The following is a 22768-nucleotide window of genomic DNA, read 5'->3' on the forward strand; positions in this document are numbered from 1 at the left end:
AATAACAATCATCCACACAAACACGCATCAGGACAATCATCTACACATACACACATCAGGACAATCATCTACACAAACACACATCATGACAATCAATCATCTACACAAACACACATAATAACAATCATCCACACAAACACGCATCAGGACAATCATCTACACATACACACATCAGGACAATCATCTACACATACACACATCATGACAATCATCTACACAAACACACATCAGGACAATCATCTACACAAACACACACCATGACAATCATCCACACAAACACACATCATGACAATCATCCAAAAAAACACACATCATGAAAATCATCCACACAAACACATGACAATCATCTACACAAACACACATCATGACAATCATCCACACAAACACACATCATAACAATCATCCACACAAACACGCATCAGGACAATCATCTACACATACACACATCATGACAATCATCTACACAAACACACATCAGGACAATCATCTACACAAACACACATCATGACAATCATCCACACAAACACAAATCATGACAATCATCTACACAAACACACATAATGACAATCATCTACACAAACACACATAATGACAATCATCTACGCAAACACAGATCATGACAATCATCTACACATTCACACATCATGACAATCATCTACACAAACACACATCATGACAATCATCCTCACAAACACACATCATGACAATCATCCACACAAACACACATAATGACAATCATCTACACAAACACAGATCATGACAATCATCTACACAAACACACATCATGACAATCATCTACACAAACACACATCATGACAATCATCTACACAAACACACATCATGACAATCATCTACACAAACACACATAATGACAATCATCTACACAAACACAGATCATGACAATCATCTACACAAACACACATCATGACAATCATCTACACAAACACACATCAGGACAATCATCTACACAAACACACATAATGAAAATCATCTACACAAACACACATCATGACAATCATCTACACAAACACACAACATGACAATCATCCACACAAACACACATCATGACAATCATCTACACAAACACACATCAAGACAATAATCTACACAAACACACATAATGACAATCATCTACACAAACACACATAATGACAATCATCTACACAAACACACATCATGACAATCATCTACACATACACACATCATGACAATCATATACACAAACACACATCAGGACAATCATCTACACAAACACACATCAGGACAATCATCTACACAAACACAGATCATGACAATCATCTACACAAACACACATCATGACAATCATCCACACAAACACACATCATGACAATAATTGACACAAACACATCATAATCATCCACACAAACACACATCAGGACAATCATCTACACAAACAGATCAGGACAATCATCTACACAAACACACAACATGACAATCATCCACACAAACACATGACAATCATCCACACAAACACACATCAGGATAAACATCCACATAAACACACATCATGACAATCATCCACACAAACACATGACAATCATCTACACAAACACACAACATGACAATCATCCACACAAACACACATCAGGACAATCATCCACACAAACACACATCATGAAAATCATCCACACAAACACACATCATGACAATCATCCACACAAACACACATCATGACAATCATCCGCACAAACACATGACAATCATCTACACAAACACACATCATGACAATCATCTACAAAAACACACATCATGACAATCATCCACACAAACACACACCATGACAATCATCCACACAAACACACATCATGAAAATCATCCACACAAACACATGACAATCATCTACACATACACACATCATGACAATCATCTACACAAACACACATCATGACAATCATCCACATGAAAACATGACAATCAATCATCTACACAAACACACAACATGACAATAATTGACACAAACACATTATAATCATCCACACAAACACACATCACTACAATCATCTACACAAACACACATCATGACAATCATCCACACAAACACACATCATGACAATCATCCACACAAACACATGACAATCATCTACACAAACACACATCAGGACAATCATCTACACAAACACACATAATGACAATCATCCACACAAACACACATCATGAAAATCATCCACACAAACACATGACAATCATCTACACAAACACACATCAGGACAATCATCTACACAAACACACAACATGACAATAATTGACACAAACACATTATAATCATCTACGCAAACACACATCATGACAATCATCTACACAAACACACATCATGACAATCATCTACACAAACACACATCATGACAATCAATCATCTACACAAACACACAACATGACAATAATTGACACAAACACATTATAATCATCCACACAAACACACATCAGGACAATCATCTACACAAACACACATCTTGACAATCATCCACACAAACACACATCATGACAATCATCCACACAAACACACATCATGAAAATCATCCACACAAACACATGACAATCATCTACACATCAGGACAATCATCTACACAAACACACATCAGGACAATCATCTACACAAACACACAACACGACAATAATTGACACAAACACATTATAATCGTCTACACAAACACAGATCAGGACAATCATCTACACAAACACACATCATGACAATCATCTACACAAACACACAACATGACAATAATTGACACAAACACATTATAATCATCCACACAAACACACATCAGGACAATCATCTACACAAACACACATCATGACAATCATCCACACAAACACACATCATGACAATCATCCGCACAAACACATGACAATCATCTACACAAACACACATCATGACAATCATCTACACAAACACACATCAGGACAATCATCTACACAAACACACATACTGACAATCATCCACACAAACACACATCATGAAAATCATCCACACAAACACATGACAATCATCTACACAAACACACATCAGGACAATCATCTACACAAACACACATAATGACAATCATCCACACAAACACACATCATGACAATAATTGACACAAACACATTATAATCATCCACACAAACACACATCAGGACAATCATCTACACAAACACACATCATGACAATCATCCACACAAACACACATCATGACAATCATCCACACAAACACATGACAATCATCTACACAAACACACATCAGGACAATCATCTACACAAACACACATCATGACAATCATCCACACAAACACACATCATGAAAATCATCCACACAAACACATGACAATCATCTACACAAACACACATCAGGACAATCATCTACACAAACACACATAATGACAATCATCCACACAAACACACATCATGACAATAATTGACACAAACACATTATAATCATCCACACAAACACACATCAGGACAATCATCTACACAAACACACATCATGACAATCATCCACACAAACACACATCATGACAATCATCCACACAAACACATGACAATCATCTACACAAACACACATCAGGACAATCATCTACACAAACACACATCATGACAATCATCCACACAAACACACATCATGAAAATCATCCACACAAACACATGACAATCATCTACACAAACACACATCAGGACAATCATCTACACAAACACACAACATGACAATAATTGACACAAACACACATCATGACAATCATCTACAAAAACACACATAATGACAATTATCTACACAAAAACACATCATGACAATCATCTACAGAAACACACATCATGAAAAGCATCCACACAAACACACATCATGAAAATCATCCACACAAACACACATCATGAAAATCATCTACACAAACACACATCAGGACAATCATCTACACAAACACACAACATGACAATAATTGACACAAACACACATCATGACAATCATCTACAAAAACACACATAATGACAATTATCTACACAAAAACACATCATGACAATCATCTACAGAAACACACATCATGAAAAGCATCCACACAAACACACATCATGAAAATCATCCACACAAACACACATCATGAAAATCATCTACACAAACACACATCAGGACAATCATCTACACAAACACACATCAGGACAATCATCTACACAAACACACATCATGACAATCATCCACACAAACACACATCATGAAAATCATCCACACAAACACACATCATGAAAATCATCTACACAAACACACATCAGGATAATCATCTACACAAACACACATCAGGACAATCATCTACACAAACACACAACACGACAATAATTGACACAAACACATTATAATCATCCACACAAACAGACATCAGGACAATCATCTACACAAACACAGATCAGGACAATCATCTACACAAACACACATCATGAAAATCATCCACACAAACACACATCATGACAATCATCCGCACAAACACATGACAATCATCTACACAAAAACACATCATGACAATCATCCACACAAACACACATCAGGACAATCATCCACACAAACACACATCAGGACAATCATCTACACAAACACACATAATGACAATCATCTACACAAACACACATCATGACAATCATCTACACAAACACATCATGAAAATCATCCACACAAACACACATCAGGACAATCATCTACACAAACACACATCATGACAATCATCTACACAAACACACATCATGAAAATCATCCACACAAACACACATCAGGACAATCATCTACACAAACACACATCATGACAATCATCTACACAAACACACATCATGACAATCATCTACACAAACACACATCATGACAATCATCTACACAAACACACATCATGACAATCATCCACACAAACACATGACAATCATCTAAACAAACACACAACATGACAATAATTGACACAAACACATTATAATCATCCACACAAACACACATCAGGACAATCATCTACACAAACACACATCATGACAATAATTGACACAAACACATTATAATCATCCACACAAACACACATCATGACAATCATCTACACAAACACACATCATGACAATCATCTACACAAACACACATCATGAAAATCATCCACACAAACACACATCAGGACAATCATCTACACAAACACACATCATGACAATCATCTACACAAACACACACCAGGACAATCATCTACACAAACACACATCATGACAATCATCTACACAAACACACATCATGACAATCATCTACACAAACACACACCAGGACAATCATCTACACAAACACACATAATGACAATCATCTACACAAACACACATCAGGACAATCATCTACACAAACACACATAATGACAATCATCTACACAAACACACATAATGACAATCAATCATCTACACAAACACACATAATGACAATCATCTACACAAACACACATAATGACAATCAATCATCTACACAAACACACATAATGACAATCAATCATCTACACAAACACACATAATGACAATCATCTACACAAACACACATCATGAAAATCATCCACACAAACACACATCAGGACAATCATCTACACAAACACACATCATGACAATCATCTACACAAACACACACCAGGACAATCATCTACACAAACACACATCATGACAATCATCTACACAAACACACATCATGACAATCATCTACACAAACACACACCAGGACAATCATCTACACAAACACACATAATGACAATCATCTACACAAACACACATCAGGACAATCATCTACACAAACACACATAATGACAATCATCTACACAAACACACATAATGACAATCAATCATCTACACAAACACACATAATGACAATCATCTACACAAACACACATAATGACAATCAATCATCTACACAAACACACATAATGACAATCAATCATCTACACAAACACACATAATGACAATCATCTACACAAACACAGAAGTGTGTTGCTTCATCAGCTGCTGACTCTTCCTTCCACTGAACTTTATCTGGTGAACTTTGATTATCTTTGAGTACTCGAGTGTGTCCAGTGTGTTGACGATCACAGACTTCCTGACAGACGCAGCAGTGTCAGCTGGGAAAGTGAGTTCTAGGAGTTCACTGGAAATATTTCTCACGTGGAGACGACACCAGACAAACTTCTCTCCTTCATCAGCGTCTGGTCCTCTGCTGCAACCAACGCCCGATGAACTCTCAAAACGAACAACCTTCACTATTGAAGGTCATTCAAACCCACCGAGTCGACTTTTCCCTGGTTCTTCAGGTGGTCTTTGTACTTCTGGTCCACGTAGTCCTCGTACCTGCAGAGACCAGGACTGAGTCACAGCTGAGGGGGCGGAGCACGTCTAGAGTCTAGAACCTTGGAGCCAGTTCTCTGGCCACTCTCTTGGCTTTGTTCCACTCCTCGCCCTCCATGAAGGATTCGATGGCGTCTTTGATCAGGTCCAGGTCCAGGTAGAGCTCGGCAGCCTGACGGACAGAACCAGGTCATGGAGGTCGTTGAGGTGAACAAGAGGAAGTTCATGTCATTGTGTCAGTGTCACAATATTGAGTTTAACATTTCATATGTTTCAACATCTGTAGAGTGTGTGTTGGTGTGAGTAGAGTGTGTGCTTGTGTGAGTTGTGTTTGTGTTGGTGTGAGTACTGTGTGTGTTTTGGGGTGGGTACTGTGTGTGTTGATGTGAGTAATGTGTGTGCTTTTGTGAGTAGTTTATGTGTTGGTGTGAGTCTTGTGTGTGCTTTTGTGAGTTGCGTTTGTGTTGGTGTGAGTACTGTGTGTGTTTGTTTGAGTACTGTGTGTGCTTGTGTGAGTAGTGTTTGTGTTGGTGTGAGTACTGTGTGTGTTGATGTGAGTAGTGTGTGTGTTGTTGTGAGTCTTGTGTGTGCTTGTGTGAGTTGTGTTTGTGTTGTTTTGAGTACTGTGTGTGTTTTGGGGTGGGTACTGTGTGTGTTGGTTTGAGAAGTGTGTGTGTGTTGGTGTGAGTCTTGCGTGTGCTTGTGTGAATTGTGTTTGTGTTGGTTTGAGTACTGTGTGTTTTGGGATGGGTAATATGTGTGTTGGTTTGAGTAGTGTGTGTGTGTTGGTGTGAGTACTGTGTGTGCTTGTGTGAGTTGTGTTTGTGTTGGTTTGAGTACTGTGTGTGTTTTGGGGTGGGTACTGTGTGTGTTGGTGTGAGTAGTGTGTGTGTGTGTTGGTGTGAGTCTTGTGTGTGCTTGTGTGAGTTGTGTTTGTGTTGGTTTGAGTACTGTGTGTGTTTTGGGGTGGGTACTGTGTGTGTTGGTGTGAGTAGTGTGTGTGTGTTGGTGTGAGTCTTGTGTGTGCTTGTGTGAGTTGTGTTTGTGTTGGTGTGAGTACTGTGTGCGTTTGTGTGAGTAGTGTGTGTGAATGTATGTGTGTGCAGTGTGTTTTGGTGTGTGAGTGTTGATGTGTCTGTGTGTTGGTTGTGTGCGTGCACATGTGTGTGTATGTTGACCCACGGTGTTGTGCTTCTTCAGCTGGTGCAATCGAGGAGCAACAACCTGAACCACCTCCACAGCTCGCTCTCTGCCCAGGAACTTGATTGACAGCTCTGCTGCCTGGAAAGGGACCAAAGGACTTAATTTTAAAAAAGATAATCACATTGAAGTCGCCATGGCAACATGTTTTTAAATAAAAAAATGGCTTTTATGTGCGTCTGTGTGCGACTGTGTGCAACTGGATTTTCTGGTTTGTTTCAGAGCGACAGCATGAAAAGCGGCGTCACCTTCAGCCAGCACTTCTCCATCAGGGCGGCGTTGGCGTCGTCCTTCACCTTCAGGTAACACTCCACCGCCCTGGAGTGCTCGCCCGACTGCTCCCACTCTCTGGCTTGTTCCAGCAGCCCGCTCACGCCCCTGCACAGACCCCCACACGTTCAACTCATCTGGACCCGAACAAGGTTCTTGCGCGACCCACTCACCGCGGACCCTTCTTGGACGTCTCCTGCTCGTACTCCTCCTGCAGCGAGGAGAGCTTGTTCGGCAGGTACTCCTTGCAGATCCTCATGGCGTCACTCCACATGTCCGCCTCCTGAAGAAGAACCGCGGGGACAATGAACACGTCTGGAGTCTGAAACTCTTCGACGTCACCTTGTAGTGCTTGACCGCCAGCTCCGGTCTCTGTGCCCGGAGCAGGAGGGACTCGGCCTTCTGGTGCTCCCCCTGGTCAAAGCAGGACTTGGCCTGGGCCACCAGGACCTCGGGGACGCTTTCCGGATCCTGGCTCTCGGCCACCCGCTGAGCGTCCGCCCAGTCTTTGTTGTGGAGGTACCTGGAACGTTCAGACACGTGGGAAGACGGTTGAAAAACCCTTTTCCAGCAAGAGATGGTGAACTCCCATCATGCCTTTCTACACACTGCTCTATTTAGTGGCGGCTGATTAGTCGCTTCAATACTGTAAATCCTACACATATGTTGTCAAAATGATTGACATCTGTGATTGGTTGGCTGGGCGGCAAAGCATCACAGGAGTTGTTGGGATCACCGTCACTGAGAGGGTTGTTGAGGAGGACGGCAGCATTTGTGCATTAAATAAATGTTGTTCAATTAAACAAGTTGTAATTATTAACATTTGCACGATTGAAATATTTTGTTTTGAAAGTGAGTCATTTGTAGAACCAGCAACACATTAAGAAACTATAACATTAGAAGTTTTTCCATCATTAAAAACTCATTAGAAACAACAAGGATTAAATGAGCGGAGAGTTGTTGTGGATTAACATTTGAGGATTAAGTCGCACTTAAGGACTTGTTTTGGATTAACAAGTGGATTTATTGAGAGTAAGAGAAGTGGAAGTGTTCGCTCACATGAGAACGGCTTCTTTAGGTTTCCCAGCTTTCACGAACTCCACCTCGGCTTCTGCAAACTTTCCCTGGAAAGACATGAAGACACATGGATTCTCTGAGAACGGATTAAAAGATGTAGTACCTCCTCCTCCAGGTAGATGGCGTGCTTGAGGTGGATCTCTGGAATCTTCTCCTTGTTGGAAAGACGCGCCAGTTCAAAGGCAAAATCAAAAGAGCTGCGAAGAAGACACGAATACGTCACAGCGAGCCCGAGACCAACGGAACCGTCCCATCCTCACAAGTTATTCGAAGCGGACTCGATGGCGAACTCCAACAAGCCGAACTTGTTGAGCAGGTTGACGGCGGCCTCGCCCCCCAGACTCCGCGCCCACAGGTACGCCACCTGCTTCTGCGCCGCAGGACCCCCCTGACTCTTGGCCACCTGACGAACACGACCATCAGACGGCGTGGACGGGGTTTCGGAGAAGAAGTACCGACCCTGTGAGCTTCCTCCCACATGTCGCTGGCCCGGTACATGTGGACCGCCGCCTTCCAGTCCTCCGCCTCCATGAAGTGGTACTCGGCCTCCGAGAACCTGGACTCCGCCATCAGCTCCTGCCGAGGCCCGGGCGTTTATGAGTGAGCACCTCCCTCAGACCCGGGAGCCGCAAGACGTACCTTGGCCAGGTGCAGGTGCGTCTCCACCAGCAGGTCCGGGTGATGTTTGGCCACCAGGCGGATGACGTCGTCGAACATCCTGCTCTTCTTGAACATGGTGATGGCGAGGTCGGGCTGGTTGATGGTCGCGTACAACCTGGAGGAGGAAAATCATGTTGTTTACCAGGGGGTGAGACGCTCTCCAGGGTGTCCCTCGCCTCTCGCCCTTGGTCTTTACCTATCAAAGGGATTATTTCTACATGATCATAAAGGGTCGCACTTTGCCCAGGACTGTTCTAGCAAGAAATAATTAAAGTAATAATAAAAGCTTCATTAACAATAATCAATGGAAAGGTAGTAATGAAAGTAACTAGGTAGAAAATTAAGTTTTTAACGTTAATTTCTCCTTTTTATATACATTTTCTAAATCAATTTCTTTTTAATTTATAGTCTAAAAATATAGTTAAAAAATAAATAAATAATAGAGAGTGCCACCATGATCAAATGAAAGTAGTCCAGTAATTATTTGGTGTTTTAAAAATAATAATAATAATATTTAAATTAAAACTTTTTATAAAGAAATTATTGATAATTTAAAAGATGTTAAAATACATTAAATACAGTTAAATACAGTAAAATATTGTTTAATAACAACAAAATATATTTAAAAAAAAATCAATCAATATGTCTTAAAGAAAAATAATTGTAAAAAGAAGAGTCAAATAAAATCTAAATTGATTTAATTTATTGCAATTAACCATCATTGAATTGATTAATTTATCTTTTCAGTTTTATCTGTGATGTTTATACGACAATAAAAGTGAATTACCAAATAATATTATAAAATATAAACAGATCAGGGATAATCAATGTACTGTCATTATAAATGTGTTTAATATATTAGAATAAACAATAAAATGGGATATAAAGAAATACCTGAGGCATTGAAAATACAATGTTAATTAAATTAGTGTTAAATTGTGTGTAGAAACTAACAAATGTGTTCAGGTCTAGATCTCCAGACTTCACCTCTCAGCCTCCTTCAGCTTCCCGTCCTTCTCCAGCTCCTGAGCTCGGCTGCTGTACAGTGATGTCACTTCCTCCTCGCTCATGCACCGCACCGCCAGCTGCGGACACAAGACGGCGTGAGGTTTGCGAGTTACAAGGGCGTGTTCCCTACTGACCTTGTGCGCTCTCTCCCAGTATCCCGCCGCCGTGTACATTTCGATGGCATCTTTGATGTGTCCTCCCTTGACGAACAGCTGCTCCGCCACCTGCAGGTCAACGACACACCGACGGGTCACGCGACTTGTCAAAAGCACGTTTTCCATCCTCAGATTTAGACTTCGACTTGGACCGCACGAGGCCCCCGAGCCTCACCAGCTGGTGCATCCGAGAGTGAGTCAGCAGGACTTTTGCACCGACAACACATTATGTAAGCGTGAAGTCGGAACAAAGACTCGTCCACTGAATCTGCAGAACTGGAGATTAGAAAAACGTGTTGTCATTGTTTCCCTGACGTCCCTCAGGTGTCTCTTATTGTTTTCACTCCTGCTTTCCTGCAACTTGCACGAGCCGGAAAGCAGAAATGCTTGTTATCTTAATGACTTTTCCCCGTGAATGTGCTGGTGCTGCCTGAAATAACTCGCTATTTTGCTTGTCAGAATCCATCGCTTCAGTTTCAGGCTCTTTGTATTTGTGCCCGACTTCCTCCGCATCCGGCACTTTGGTTTACCTTAGTCACGACTTTTCAGAGGCAACGGATTCTGAACCATTCATCAATACGATGAAAGAAGGCTCGAGCACAAACATCAGACCAGATCCACCACAGAACACCAGGTCTTCTCGGTGCAATGACTCTTTAAATGATTACAAACATTAAAACAGTCTCTCGGAGCAGAAAACAAGAGCTTTTAAATTATTTAGAAAAACAAGACATGACCTTATTCTTCCTGTTCTTGTTACAGCAGTTTATATAATGTGTAGGAATGTTTGTTTTTTCCGTAAAGACATACAGTGCACAGAATAAGAATGAAAACAATAAATAAATATAATAAAAACAGTAATTAGATAATAATAAGAATTAACAATAATTTAATGAATCAGAAAAAAGAATAAACATGATAATTACAAGTACAGATTTAGGGGGGGGCTTATATATTTTTTAATTAAATATATATAATATAGAGATTAAATATTAGTTGTTCAAAAGCACCAGTGATGAGATCAATGAGAGGCGGTTAGACAAAGAACGTAGTGTTGGTAGTTTGGAGTCATCTTTAGTTACATTAAATTGAGTTTTAAAGTTGTTACTATGACTATAATTATTATTATTATTATTAGTATTATTATTTACAATCAACTTTCATTGCTTTGGTTCATTATGCTGTTGCAATTACATATCCGGCCGCTAGATGGCATAAGTCATTTTGACCCTTACAGCTAAAGGAAGAAGGAAATCATGCAAGATCCCGGAGATGACTGAGGACAAGAGGATGCAGTCGACTCCGAATTGTATCTTGAAGGTCGTATATTGCTACAGCCCTAGTAAGTACACAAAGTCTCAGTATTATTTAATATTTTCATTATTTTTAAATTCCACAGCCAGAAAAAAAATCGAAATAAATCCAGGCTATTGGATTATATCGTTTTTGTTCCTTGGAAAACCAAACAGACTTCCTGGTTTGTCAGCTTTACTGTGTTCTGAAGACAAGGATGCTTCCTCCAAATGCTGCTTTTTTTTTTAGATGTACAGTTGCAGAGTAGTTTAACTTTGGAGGTTTAGTTAGTTTCACACCTAAGTTAACTGAATGATTTAATATGTATTTAATACAGCATGTGCATGGAAGAGTGAACAGTGAACCCTTGTGTTGTCTATGGGTCAAGGTGACCCGAAGGCCCGAAAAACAAATGAGTTTGTGGTATTGTTCACCTCGACCCAGAGACAACATGAGGGTTGAGACGCTGAACGTTTACATTTACCTCGTAGTCCTGCATGGACGAGTAGTGTCGAGCGATCTTCACGTAGAACCTTCCGACCGACGGGTCCTCCTGGAGCTGCAGGATGTGCACGGCCTTCTTCCACTGGCGAGCTGCGATGGCCGCCTCGATGGCTTTGATGGAGCAGCTGGGAAGACAAGCGTTTCTCAATTGCAAGGACACTTTTATCATTACTTGAAAGTTTTTTTTAAACATTTTTACTTCCAGTTATGAGGATTTGGAATTAATAGAATGTGTTATTTTAAGAATTGGAATCGAGGGACCTCCGTCTTTATCTAGGGCTTTTAAAGCTCGACAGTTCCTGTGCTGCTATTGGTTTAAACAAAAATGTCGCCTTCTGTGTTGGACATTTTGTCCCCCCCCCCTCTTCTCCATCTGTTCTCCTCTCTCTCCATCTCCCTCACCCGGCTTCAATGAAGTGGTTGATGGCGGCGTCCATCTGTCTCTGCTGGACCAGGTAGTCTCCCCACGCCTCCTCCAGTTTCACCACCTCGGCGGGGAAAGCCTGGCGCGCCAGATCCACCGCTACACAAACACAAGTTCAGTCCGCCGTCACGACCCCCGGGAAGAGTGGGGCCGTCAAGACGCCTCTCACCTTTTCTGAAGGCACCTCCTTTGCGATAGCACTCGAGAGCTCTCTGGTTGTTCCGGATGCTCTCGCACAGATCTCCAGCCTAGAACAGAAGACATGATGAGATCAAGGTCGTTTGCATTGTTGATTTAAAAAAAAACTGAGACTGAAACACTTTTTCTGCTGCGACTAACTGACTACTAGGTCTTGAATTTATTTGGAAGTTGAAGATAGAATTGTTTGGCAGCTCGGACTATGAGAGATCCTGGTCACACCGGTGCCCTCTCACGACCATCTGGTCCAAAACTGCGCACACAAGCCTTGTCCTCTCTGTGTGGATGGAAATAGACCTCGACAGGAAGACCGGATCCTCAGAACCAAAACCTTTGATGGACGTCGTCGGCACAGACGGTGACTCTCAGACAAACAGGAGAAGATTTGCCACCAAGTCCTACTCACGCGCTCATAGAACTCGCCCTTGATGAGGCTGGCGACGATGCGTCCGACCATGTCGCTGTTGCCGACGACGTCCGGCCGAGTGATGGCGAGGCAGGCGGCTTTGGCGGGGAGTCCGGCGTTCAGGTACAGGTTGATGGCACAGTGGACGTCGCCCTCCCTCTCCTTGACCTCACCGGCCTTCTCGTGCTGACCCGTCTCCGTGAGCCAGCGGTGGTAGCCGGACCGCATGTGGTCCAGGTCTGGGTGACCCTTTGGGGAAACAGACAAAGTTCACGCAAACATCTTCGACCAATGAAACCGATCATATTGTTCAGCGTAGTGACGAGAGATGACAGGGAGTCATAGACATCAAATAATCCCATTTAATAATTTGACAATCACCTAACAAAAGACTTGGAGATGTCTCCCGAAGTAAAAGTGTCGTGGTTAGGTCTGTTTTTTTATTTGATCATTTGCCATGCAGTTTGTCAAAACTCAGGCAGCCAGGCTTTTAACTGGTTTTAAATCATATTACCCATCTTTAAGCCTCACTGCACCAGCTTCCTGAGCATTTTAAGAATTGATTTTAAATCCATTTTTTTTAACCTAAAATTTTTCAATCTGCCGTGGTCTGGCACCCGGTTACATATGAGACATGTGGACCATCGTTGAGTCTTAGATCCTTGAACAGGTCTCTGCTGGCTCTTCCAACGTCCAGGCTGAAGTCAAAGCATCTCCATCAGCGTCCTGACACACTTTTACTAACTTTTTTGGGTGTAAGAAAATATTGACATATCGCAATATAATAAATAATAAATCGATATTTAAAATAATATATATATATTCAAATATGTATTTTACCTTTAAAATAACATTTAAATTTAACCAATTTATGGTTAATATTTCAATAGTGTGTGAAATAAAATACTTTTTTTTGTAGTTTTATTTTACAACACAATTTTCACAGCGTTTATTCATTTGTGTGCTGCAATTAAAACTGTGGCCACTAGTTAGCAACAATCGCCATTTCCTCCGTGGTAAAGTAACAACAAAACTGGCAACAATGAGTGAAAAAAAAGGATACACCAGCTCCAGCAGCTTTTAAAGCTGATGTTTGGACTCAATTTGGCTTTAAAACAAAGTTTAAAGCTAAATTAAACACTGACAGATACTGGATATTACATGTTGCTCCAGGTTGTTTGTTGATGCACTTCATTGTTAATATAAGTTTACATTTTTTTGTTCAAATTTTGAGAAGCACTTTCCTACAAACACTTTCACATTTGATTAGAGAAAGTATTTGCTCGTTTCTTTGATGTAAGAGCCAGAAAAGGTGTTGTTACTTCAAAAGAAACCATATATCGTTGTTCCTACAGTTTGGCAATAACACAATATATCGTAGCGTCACACGTCCTTGCCAGATTCTTGCCAATACACACTTCAGTGTGATGTTGTCTTTAAACTTTAAACTGTATTCATCATAGGGTTTTAACTCTCTTAATTAATTTCATTCTAATGTGCTATTTTCAACTCTAAGAATGTATATTGTCTTCTATCATATTGTTGTCATTACTGTATAGTGTCATTTATAAATGAATAATTCTGCTGTGATGTGAAGCACTTAACTGGAGGCTGCTTAATAAATAAACATTATTATTATAATGATATACAAACAAAGAGGTGGTGAACATATGTGAAAGATACTACACACTTGGTTGTAACATTATTAGTACAACCTGATGACCTAAAAAAGTTGACCTCATAAAGGTTACCTTTGCTTCAGCGACAGCGATACTATCGTCCCACATGTGTAGCTCCTGGTACATGGCCACAGCTTCATCCACTGCATTCTGTCGACACACAAGAAGAGGTGAAGGAGGCGAAGGAGAGTGTTGCCATGGCGACAAACAAGCTCCCTCTGACCTGCTCCAGGAAGTGCATCTCAGCCAGTTTGAAGTTCTTGTCCAACATGGCCACCTGAGCTTGGACCTGATAGAATCTCATCCCGTCTCCTTCCTGGTACAAAAACAACCAAAACCATACCAGCGGTTGATGTTGATGGTTGGTGTTGGCTTTTTATTCATCTTTAAAGAGTCTTGCCGAGTCTGTGTGAAAGTCTATCAGTGACTTCAGAATATGGAAAGGTTGGATTTAAAATGTCACACGTTGACAGTTTTTTTTATTGAAATGTTGTGTTTCAAGAATTTAAACTTTTTTTTTCCAACAATTAAATTCAATCATTTATTTTTTAATAAAATGAGTTTTCCCCACACATAGAGTTTGGTATTCTAATTCCAATAGTTGCAAAATGCATTTTCTAAATTATTATTTTTTATTTGTTGGCTTTTAAATGTAATTTTGTCTAGTGGTTCTATTATGTCGACATTTTTACTGCTTTCGTTTTACAGTATAAACATATTTTTTACCTAAAATTGTTTCATTTGTAAATTTTGTTTAAAAGATTTCTTTTCTACAGGCATGTTCTCAAAGCAAATAATCTAGAATTGATGCAGAACAAACCGTCTCTTTGGAAACCTTGTCGGCAATCTGGTTGGTTTGGTGGAGAAACCGTAGCGTGGATACATCCCACAGTGCAGCTGAGCACCTGAAGAGAAACCCACACACACACAAACACGGGTTAACCGTTGTGCTCTGACACTGTGTGTGTGTGTGTGTGTGTGTGTGTGTGAGTGTGTACGTGTGCGTTTGTTTTACTGACCTTTCCGCGATGTGCAGCTGGCGTTCCTCAAGTGCCAGCTTGCTGAGTGTTTTCCACATGGCTTCAGTTTCTGGCGACATTTCCTGAGTTTCTAGGAAAACTGTGGCTCTGTAGAAACACACACACACACACACACACTGTAACTGCAGTGGACATTACAAGTAGAAACGAGTGTGGATGTGATCCAGTAACAAAACCATTAGCTGAGCACACACAAATGGCTTTTTTTTTTTATTTACGATCACAATAAACGATCGAACACAATTATTTACATAAACACAACATTCGTGTGTGTTCACCACCAGAGACTGTGACACCAGTGCTGGGTTTTTATGGCTGTAGAATTGTCAAAACATTCATAATATTAAGTGACTTCATTCCTTTTTAAATGATATATTTCTTAGTTGTTGTTGACTGTGTAACAAGTTGAATAAAATGACAAGAAAAGCTCAACTGAATCAAACCAAGATAATACATTTTAAGCTTTGAAATATTTTGAAAATTTCTAAAAGCTGCCTTTGAGTAAGATATCAAGATTACAAACATGAAGCAACATAATCCAACTCCCCCCCCAAAAAAACATTAGGGATGTATGACAATATTGATACACTTACTTAGAGCAATATTTTTTTTTAACTATACTATCTTGATTTTAACAGCATTGAAACTTTTTTTATGTTTTCAAATCACATTTTATTTCTATCATAGTTACTTTATGGTTAATATTTCAATTACATGTGTATAAGGTTAATGTATTCGATTTTAAATTTAAATTTAACATTAAAATATTCACAGCGTTCAGAACTGTATTAAACTATTTATTAAACTAATTGCGATTTAACTTACAGCCACTAGATGGCAGCGGTCATTACACCCTCCACAGCTAAAGGGACAATGATATTTGCGAGATCCCGGCGATGACTGGGGACGAGAGGATACAGTCGACTCCAGCAGCTTTTAAACTTGATTTTTGGACATATTTTGGTTTCAAAACAGACAAAAACAGTTCTGACTTTGTCAAGAGTCATGTGACTTCTGCAACACCAGAGTCAAGTACAAGTACTATCTTGATAGTATCGTATGACCATATTGTTTCCACTACACAGCCCAATATATAAATACATATAAAGTATATATATGTAATCTCACCGCTCGTAATCGCCATCGTCCACAGCTGTCCCAAACTCAATGAGACCTTCGGTCAGCGCGTGCGACACCGTGTTGACCCCCTCCGTCATGATCACGTTGGTCTTCCCGTCCGTTCTCTCCAGATCAACGACGTCTCCCTGAAAGATAAGTCGTCTCAAACGTTTACAAGGAAGGAGTTGCCCTCCATGAACCTGAAGCACTGGTTAAAAAAAAAACAACCAACAACCAACCTTAATGGGAACCATGGTGACGCTCTCAGGACTGTCGATGTTGTACCACACACACAAGTTCCCCCTGTTCTGAGCAACCACCACGTCACTGCCCGGGACCCACTGGACGTACGAGCAGAAGCCCAGCACGGTGGTTTTCACGCTGCTCTGGATGTCGTAGAGGTGGAGCTGCAGAGGAAATAGAACATGTGTTTGTCGTCAGGAGTATAGTAGGATATTGTTTATATAGTTTTGAATCCGTGCACAAGATGTTCTTCAAACACTTTGCATGACTATTATAATCTACATTTGCACTTCACCAGGAAATCTTCTGATGTGTGTGCAGGTGAACGAGAGACGAAAACACCTGCTGTTGTAATAAGCTTGTCTCACATCCCCCAAACATCATCTTTAATAACGCTGCTGCTTTAGATTCACTGCGTAGCTCAGCAGCAGAAACAACTTTCAACAAAGTAAAAAAAAAACAGTAAGGAAATTCATTTTAAAAAGATTCTTCTTTCACTCTTTTTTTTTTTTAGATAATACTTCCTTTATCCAAGTTTTCTGTAATGTGGCACTATTTTAAAACGTGATTGCACATAAGATTGTTTATTTGTGGTTTGGAAACATCATGAGAGTCATTTTCTGGCCTCACCTGCAGCTTCTTGTCTCTGAACAGCAGCTTGTGTCCCGTCTCGTTCAGTTCCAGCCAGTCGATCTTCGAGTCGTGCGCGATGGTTCCAAGGTTGAAGCCGCCGACCAGGTCCACTGAGGAGCGGGGGAGAGGTGAGCGAGTCCTTTCTGACAAGTTACAACGGGAAACTGGGATCACACTAAACTCACAAACCGACTCACCTATGGCAACAGTTTTCAAGTCAATCAAATACGCCAACTTCTTGTTGTCGCCCACACCTTTCTGCTTTCTCTCGTTCAGACGCACACTGCAAAAACACACAACTGTCAATCACTCATTCTATAGTTACAGAATGAAACACAATCATTTATGTGTTCGTGATGCAGCAGAACTCAGAACCAAAAGTCAGTACAGACTGACTCTCATCATGGAGGGTGAGAAGCTCAATAAGCTCAATATCTACCCCTATTGGATGGAAGAAGACCTACATGTGTGTCCAGTTCAACCTCATGGATTGAGAAGTATAAGCCATTGTTTTGTTTTTAAACGGAAGATACATGCTTAGAGAGACATACGATTGGAACAAGATAAAAGGTTCACCTGATGAGGTGAGGGTTCATAAATTCAGTCCTGACGGATCCCAGGATCTCGTTCTTGCTGTACTCCACCAGACTCAGTTCTCCCGCATTGAAGATCATGCACACCTGAATAGCAACGTAAAAAACGCAGGTGTGATAAAAGGTTTGTGTGCGTAAGGAAACAAAAATGGAAAAAGACATATAAACTGTAAACCAAAGTGTTGCACGTGTGTGGTTGAGGGTTAGATTACAACGATATATAGTTATTTGTTTTAGTCACAGTAGGCCAGGAAAATGTATGATAAAAATAGGAGCAGTACTTACGGACTCGTTTTCAAAAAATAACTTTTCATTTCCGCCGGAGCCGGACCAAGGAACCTGGAACCAACAAAAGTGATTTATTTGGTCTATTTACGACTACGTAGAAACGATATTTAAATGTATTTAAATGTTATTTTACGTGCAAACTGGAAGTTATACCGAATAGATGGGCGTATTTGTTTTCGTTATCAAGTTCGCTGACTGTGACATCAGAGAGAGGTGGAGGTTTAGCGACCCCTGCTGGACGGTTACGAGAAAACGTCCGCCGAGCTTATCGGTGGAAACGCAGTTGGACTCCCGATTACAATTGTTTTACGCGGAGGAATGAATTGGAAAAATATATGACACGTTCTGGTAATTTTATTTAAGATTTAAAGTCTTCCGGAGATTCTTGTATGAGCAAAAAAGAAAGAACGAACAAAAGGGTTGGAGATGCCGGGGATTGAACCCGGGGCCTCATACATGCGAAGCACGCGCTCTACCACTGAGCTACATCCCCTGACGTGTAGCAAATGCACAAAGAAGGCTTATAAAGACTTCGACGCATAAGAAGTTACTTCGCTTGAATACATTTGTTCATTTGCACGTAAAAAACTTGCAACAGCTGACAATTAATAACATTGAAACCTTTTGTATTTATCCATTAATAAATTCTCAGCTATTGTCGCAATTATCAAAAAACAGAGATTTATTATTCACTCCACTTGTCTTCCATGTTCACGTCAGAACTGGAAGGATTTAAAGTTGTTGTTGTTTTTTGAAGGTGAGCTGTGACGTCATACCTCACTGAGTTTGTTGGTCTGCAGGTCACCCAGCAGGAGAGTGCTGGACGTGTGAGCCACCAGGAAACGGTCCTTCCCCATGATCTTGACCTCCTCGATCTCATAGTCGTAGAAGGACTTAAGGACGACCCGCGTCCCCGTGGACAGATTCTTCACGATCACCTGGAAGGAGGAAGACCCGTCACACACTTGATCAATGACATCTTTGACGTTTGAAATAAATGTCTATTCTATCTAGAATATTATGTATATTAATGAAGAATAATTATTGTTATTTCATGGTCAAAAGGTCACAGTAATGTTGAAAGACCTGCAGATATTGAAAATGTTTTTTGGGATAAAGGAAGTCACTCAGACCGAAGAGTCTGATCAACGGTCGGATCCTTGGATCCTTGAATTGAATCAGAACTTTTCTCAACTATGAGGAAAAAGTAATCTGGTCTAAATTGAGTACATAAGAAGTACTTGTTTTCTGTTTCTGATTTTGTGTTTTATCTTATTTTATCCTGTAATTCCACCGCACAAAAAAATTATCGATAAAAGTTTCTGATTCTGAAGAACTGGATAAACCGGAGGGTCACCTGGCTCAGTCCGACATATGTCATCTCAAACTTGTTCTTGTAGATGGTCCGCCGCAGGCAGCAGTCAAATAACTCCACCCCGCCACACAAGGTACCCTGTCACCGCAAGTAGTACAAGTTGAGAACAGTATTTATCTTCTTGACGTACACAACACAGGCACTAACGGCGGTGACCACTTACAGCACAGAGTCGTGATCCGTCCTTCTTCCAAGCCAGACAGGTGATGGTGTACAGGTTGACAATTTCTTTAGGTTTGGCTACATCCCACACTCCTCTCCTTGGAGCCCAGTTATAGACCCGCAGCCTGGAGGAAGCAGCAGTGTCACGCACAAAAGACTTGACACCCACACGGGGCCAATGATGGAACAGGACCTGTCGTAGCTGCCGAACACCACCGACTGGCCGCTGGGGCTGGTGGCGGCCACGGTGAACTCCTTCTCTGTTCGGTCCCTGCTGTGATCGAAGGTCTGCAGGATCCGACCTTCCCTGCTGTAGGCCACGATCTTCTTGTCGCAGCCTCCCACCATGATGCCGTTTGCACCCCAGGCCAGAGCAAAAGGTGGGCATGGATGCATGAGCAGCTTTCCCTGTGACACGTATAGACCTTTTTTTTCTTGTCACAGAATACAGTGAAGACATGACTGTATAATTGACAACCATACAAAATATTGTGTGTGATCTTGCAGAAATGTTTCTGATCATTTTGTGTTAAATAATAAACTACACCAATAATCAATTTCTGTTTCATTTTAAGATTTTAAATATAGATCTAACACGTATTTTATTAATTTCTTCTTCGCTCAGAGCGTAAAATATAATGACATTAAGCGACACGGAAGGTCGAAAAGTGATGCTAAAATGAACAGCGTTAAAATGTTAAAAATCCCAAGTTTACGCCGAAACATTAAATTCGGCAAGTTCCGTTTACGATTTAATACAGTTTAAAAATAAAAATAAAAAAGAGTGGAGATACCGGGGATCGAACCCGGGGCCTCATACATGCAAAGCATGCGCTCTACCACTGAGCTATATCCCCAGCTGTCCATAGTGCTGCGCGAACGGGATAATAAAGGTTAACGACGTGAAACCTGACTACGCTTATGTATTTATATATAAAATATTCACATTGAACTGGTAAACGAAACGTGTATTTATGAGGGTTGTTCAGTCAAGCCCGCACCCGGTGCCCTGGAGCCGGGGAAATCTACCGTGCGCGCATTCTTACGGTGATGCCTCAACAGCAGGATTTTGAATATTCATTATAAAACCTTTTTTTTTTTATCTTTCGTTAAAAAAAAAAAAAAGTTCACGGAATTTAAATCAGTCTACTTCAGTTTCACAGCTGCCAAAATAAGGTTATTTTCTATCCAAGGATTTTAAAATATTAAATTCCGATTCATTGGACACTTTTCAAATAGCTTTTATCGTGAAAGTATCTGTTAGAATCCCATGAAACCTCCTGAGTATATTCTTTATGTGGGTAGGTCCAGTCTACACTGTCCATTTCATCTTAAAAAACGCCAAACGGAAGTGGCATTTTAATGAAATAATTTAAGAACAGCAGAAATTGAGATTAATAGGAGCCATTTCAAAGCGCTTTTATTGTGAAAGTATGAAGGTCCCGAGTGTATTCCTGTCAGTTTCATTAATGACAAACTCTGTGTTTCTTCACGAAAAATACTAAACAATTGTTCTTATTTCATATAAAGGGACATTATTTTGGTTTCATGCTCAAGAATCCTGCTGGAGACAGCATTACCGCAATAAGCAAAATATCCGCGCACGACAGATTGGGTGTGGGCTTGACCGTCAAACAATCCCAGGAGCTGTCCAAGTCTTAGACTAAAGTCTTAGAGTCTGTTTAATCTAGACTCTAAGAGAAGTATGCGATTTGAGACACAGCAAAAGTTTAAGTTAAACCCATTCTTTAAAAAAAACATGCAATACTTGCAGAGTGTAGATCAATATTTAAAATGATTTCAGAGAAAAGGTTGATTTTACAGACCCTAGTCGTAGATGAACAGTTTGAAAACTTCAACATAATATAGTTAAAAGTTATAGAAAGTGGGAAACTGTATAGCAACGAAAGGAGAAGAGAGAGACTCCTAAAACTGGGCTGTAAATACAAAGAAATACATTTTCTTCCTTCTATAATAAAGCCTATGAAATCCATCTGGTGTTCATACCTGAGACTCTCCGGAGCCTTCGTCGTCAAAGAAGTAACGCACCACTGTGCCGTTGTCATGACCGGACAGGATTCCTTTTCCTGAGACGCTAAGGGAGAAAAAACAATACAATTTCGAG

General features: G+C 40.6%; 1 protein-coding gene and 2 non-coding genes across 3 annotated transcripts in view; all 3 read right to left on the reverse strand.

Moving 5' to 3' along the window:
* The window catches only part of ift172 (intraflagellar transport 172), a 32291-nt gene that overhangs the window by 6531 nt on the left and 2992 nt on the right, over nucleotides 1-22768 (reverse strand). Inside the window, exons 7-38 of the mRNA XM_087805423.1 lie at nucleotides 22651-22738; nucleotides 20837-21051; nucleotides 20645-20768; nucleotides 20464-20559; nucleotides 19883-20044; nucleotides 19104-19157; nucleotides 18802-18905; nucleotides 18423-18508; nucleotides 18223-18335; nucleotides 17589-17756; nucleotides 17359-17495; nucleotides 16210-16317; nucleotides 16011-16095; nucleotides 15414-15506; nucleotides 15263-15340; nucleotides 13512-13760; nucleotides 13077-13155; nucleotides 12886-13006; nucleotides 12464-12608; nucleotides 10666-10755; nucleotides 10511-10608; nucleotides 9503-9638; nucleotides 9323-9439; nucleotides 9124-9266; nucleotides 8967-9060; nucleotides 8846-8910; nucleotides 8129-8309; nucleotides 7960-8069; nucleotides 7765-7894; nucleotides 7499-7597; nucleotides 6379-6488; nucleotides 6256-6319 (exon numbers count right to left, since the gene is read on the reverse strand). Of these exons, the coding sequence (XP_087661549.1) occupies nucleotides 6256-6319; nucleotides 6379-6488; nucleotides 7499-7597; nucleotides 7765-7894; nucleotides 7960-8069; nucleotides 8129-8309; nucleotides 8846-8910; nucleotides 8967-9060; nucleotides 9124-9266; nucleotides 9323-9439; nucleotides 9503-9638; nucleotides 10511-10608; nucleotides 10666-10755; nucleotides 12464-12608; nucleotides 12886-13006; nucleotides 13077-13155; nucleotides 13512-13760; nucleotides 15263-15340; nucleotides 15414-15506; nucleotides 16011-16095; nucleotides 16210-16317; nucleotides 17359-17495; nucleotides 17589-17756; nucleotides 18223-18335; nucleotides 18423-18508; nucleotides 18802-18905; nucleotides 19104-19157; nucleotides 19883-20044; nucleotides 20464-20559; nucleotides 20645-20768; nucleotides 20837-21051; nucleotides 22651-22738 (3742 nt within the window). The remainder of the gene's footprint in view (nucleotides 1-6255; nucleotides 6320-6378; nucleotides 6489-7498; nucleotides 7598-7764; nucleotides 7895-7959; nucleotides 8070-8128; nucleotides 8310-8845; nucleotides 8911-8966; nucleotides 9061-9123; nucleotides 9267-9322; nucleotides 9440-9502; nucleotides 9639-10510; nucleotides 10609-10665; nucleotides 10756-12463; nucleotides 12609-12885; nucleotides 13007-13076; nucleotides 13156-13511; nucleotides 13761-15262; nucleotides 15341-15413; nucleotides 15507-16010; nucleotides 16096-16209; nucleotides 16318-17358; nucleotides 17496-17588; nucleotides 17757-18222; nucleotides 18336-18422; nucleotides 18509-18801; nucleotides 18906-19103; nucleotides 19158-19882; nucleotides 20045-20463; nucleotides 20560-20644; nucleotides 20769-20836; nucleotides 21052-22650; nucleotides 22739-22768) is intronic.
* Nucleotides 19528-19599, reverse strand: trnaa-cgc (transfer RNA alanine (anticodon CGC)). Its single transcript has one exon. It is a non-coding gene; the product is annotated as a tRNA-Ala (tRNA).
* Nucleotides 21429-21500, reverse strand: trnaa-ugc (transfer RNA alanine (anticodon UGC)). The gene has a single exon. It is a non-coding gene; the product is annotated as a tRNA-Ala (tRNA).

The sequence above is a fragment of the Callionymus lyra genome, chromosome 13, assembly GCF_982586985.1.
Source record: "Callionymus lyra chromosome 13, fCalLyr1.hap1.1, whole genome shotgun sequence".
In the NCBI taxonomy this organism is placed as follows: Eukaryota; Metazoa; Chordata; class Actinopteri; order Syngnathiformes; family Callionymidae; genus Callionymus; species Callionymus lyra.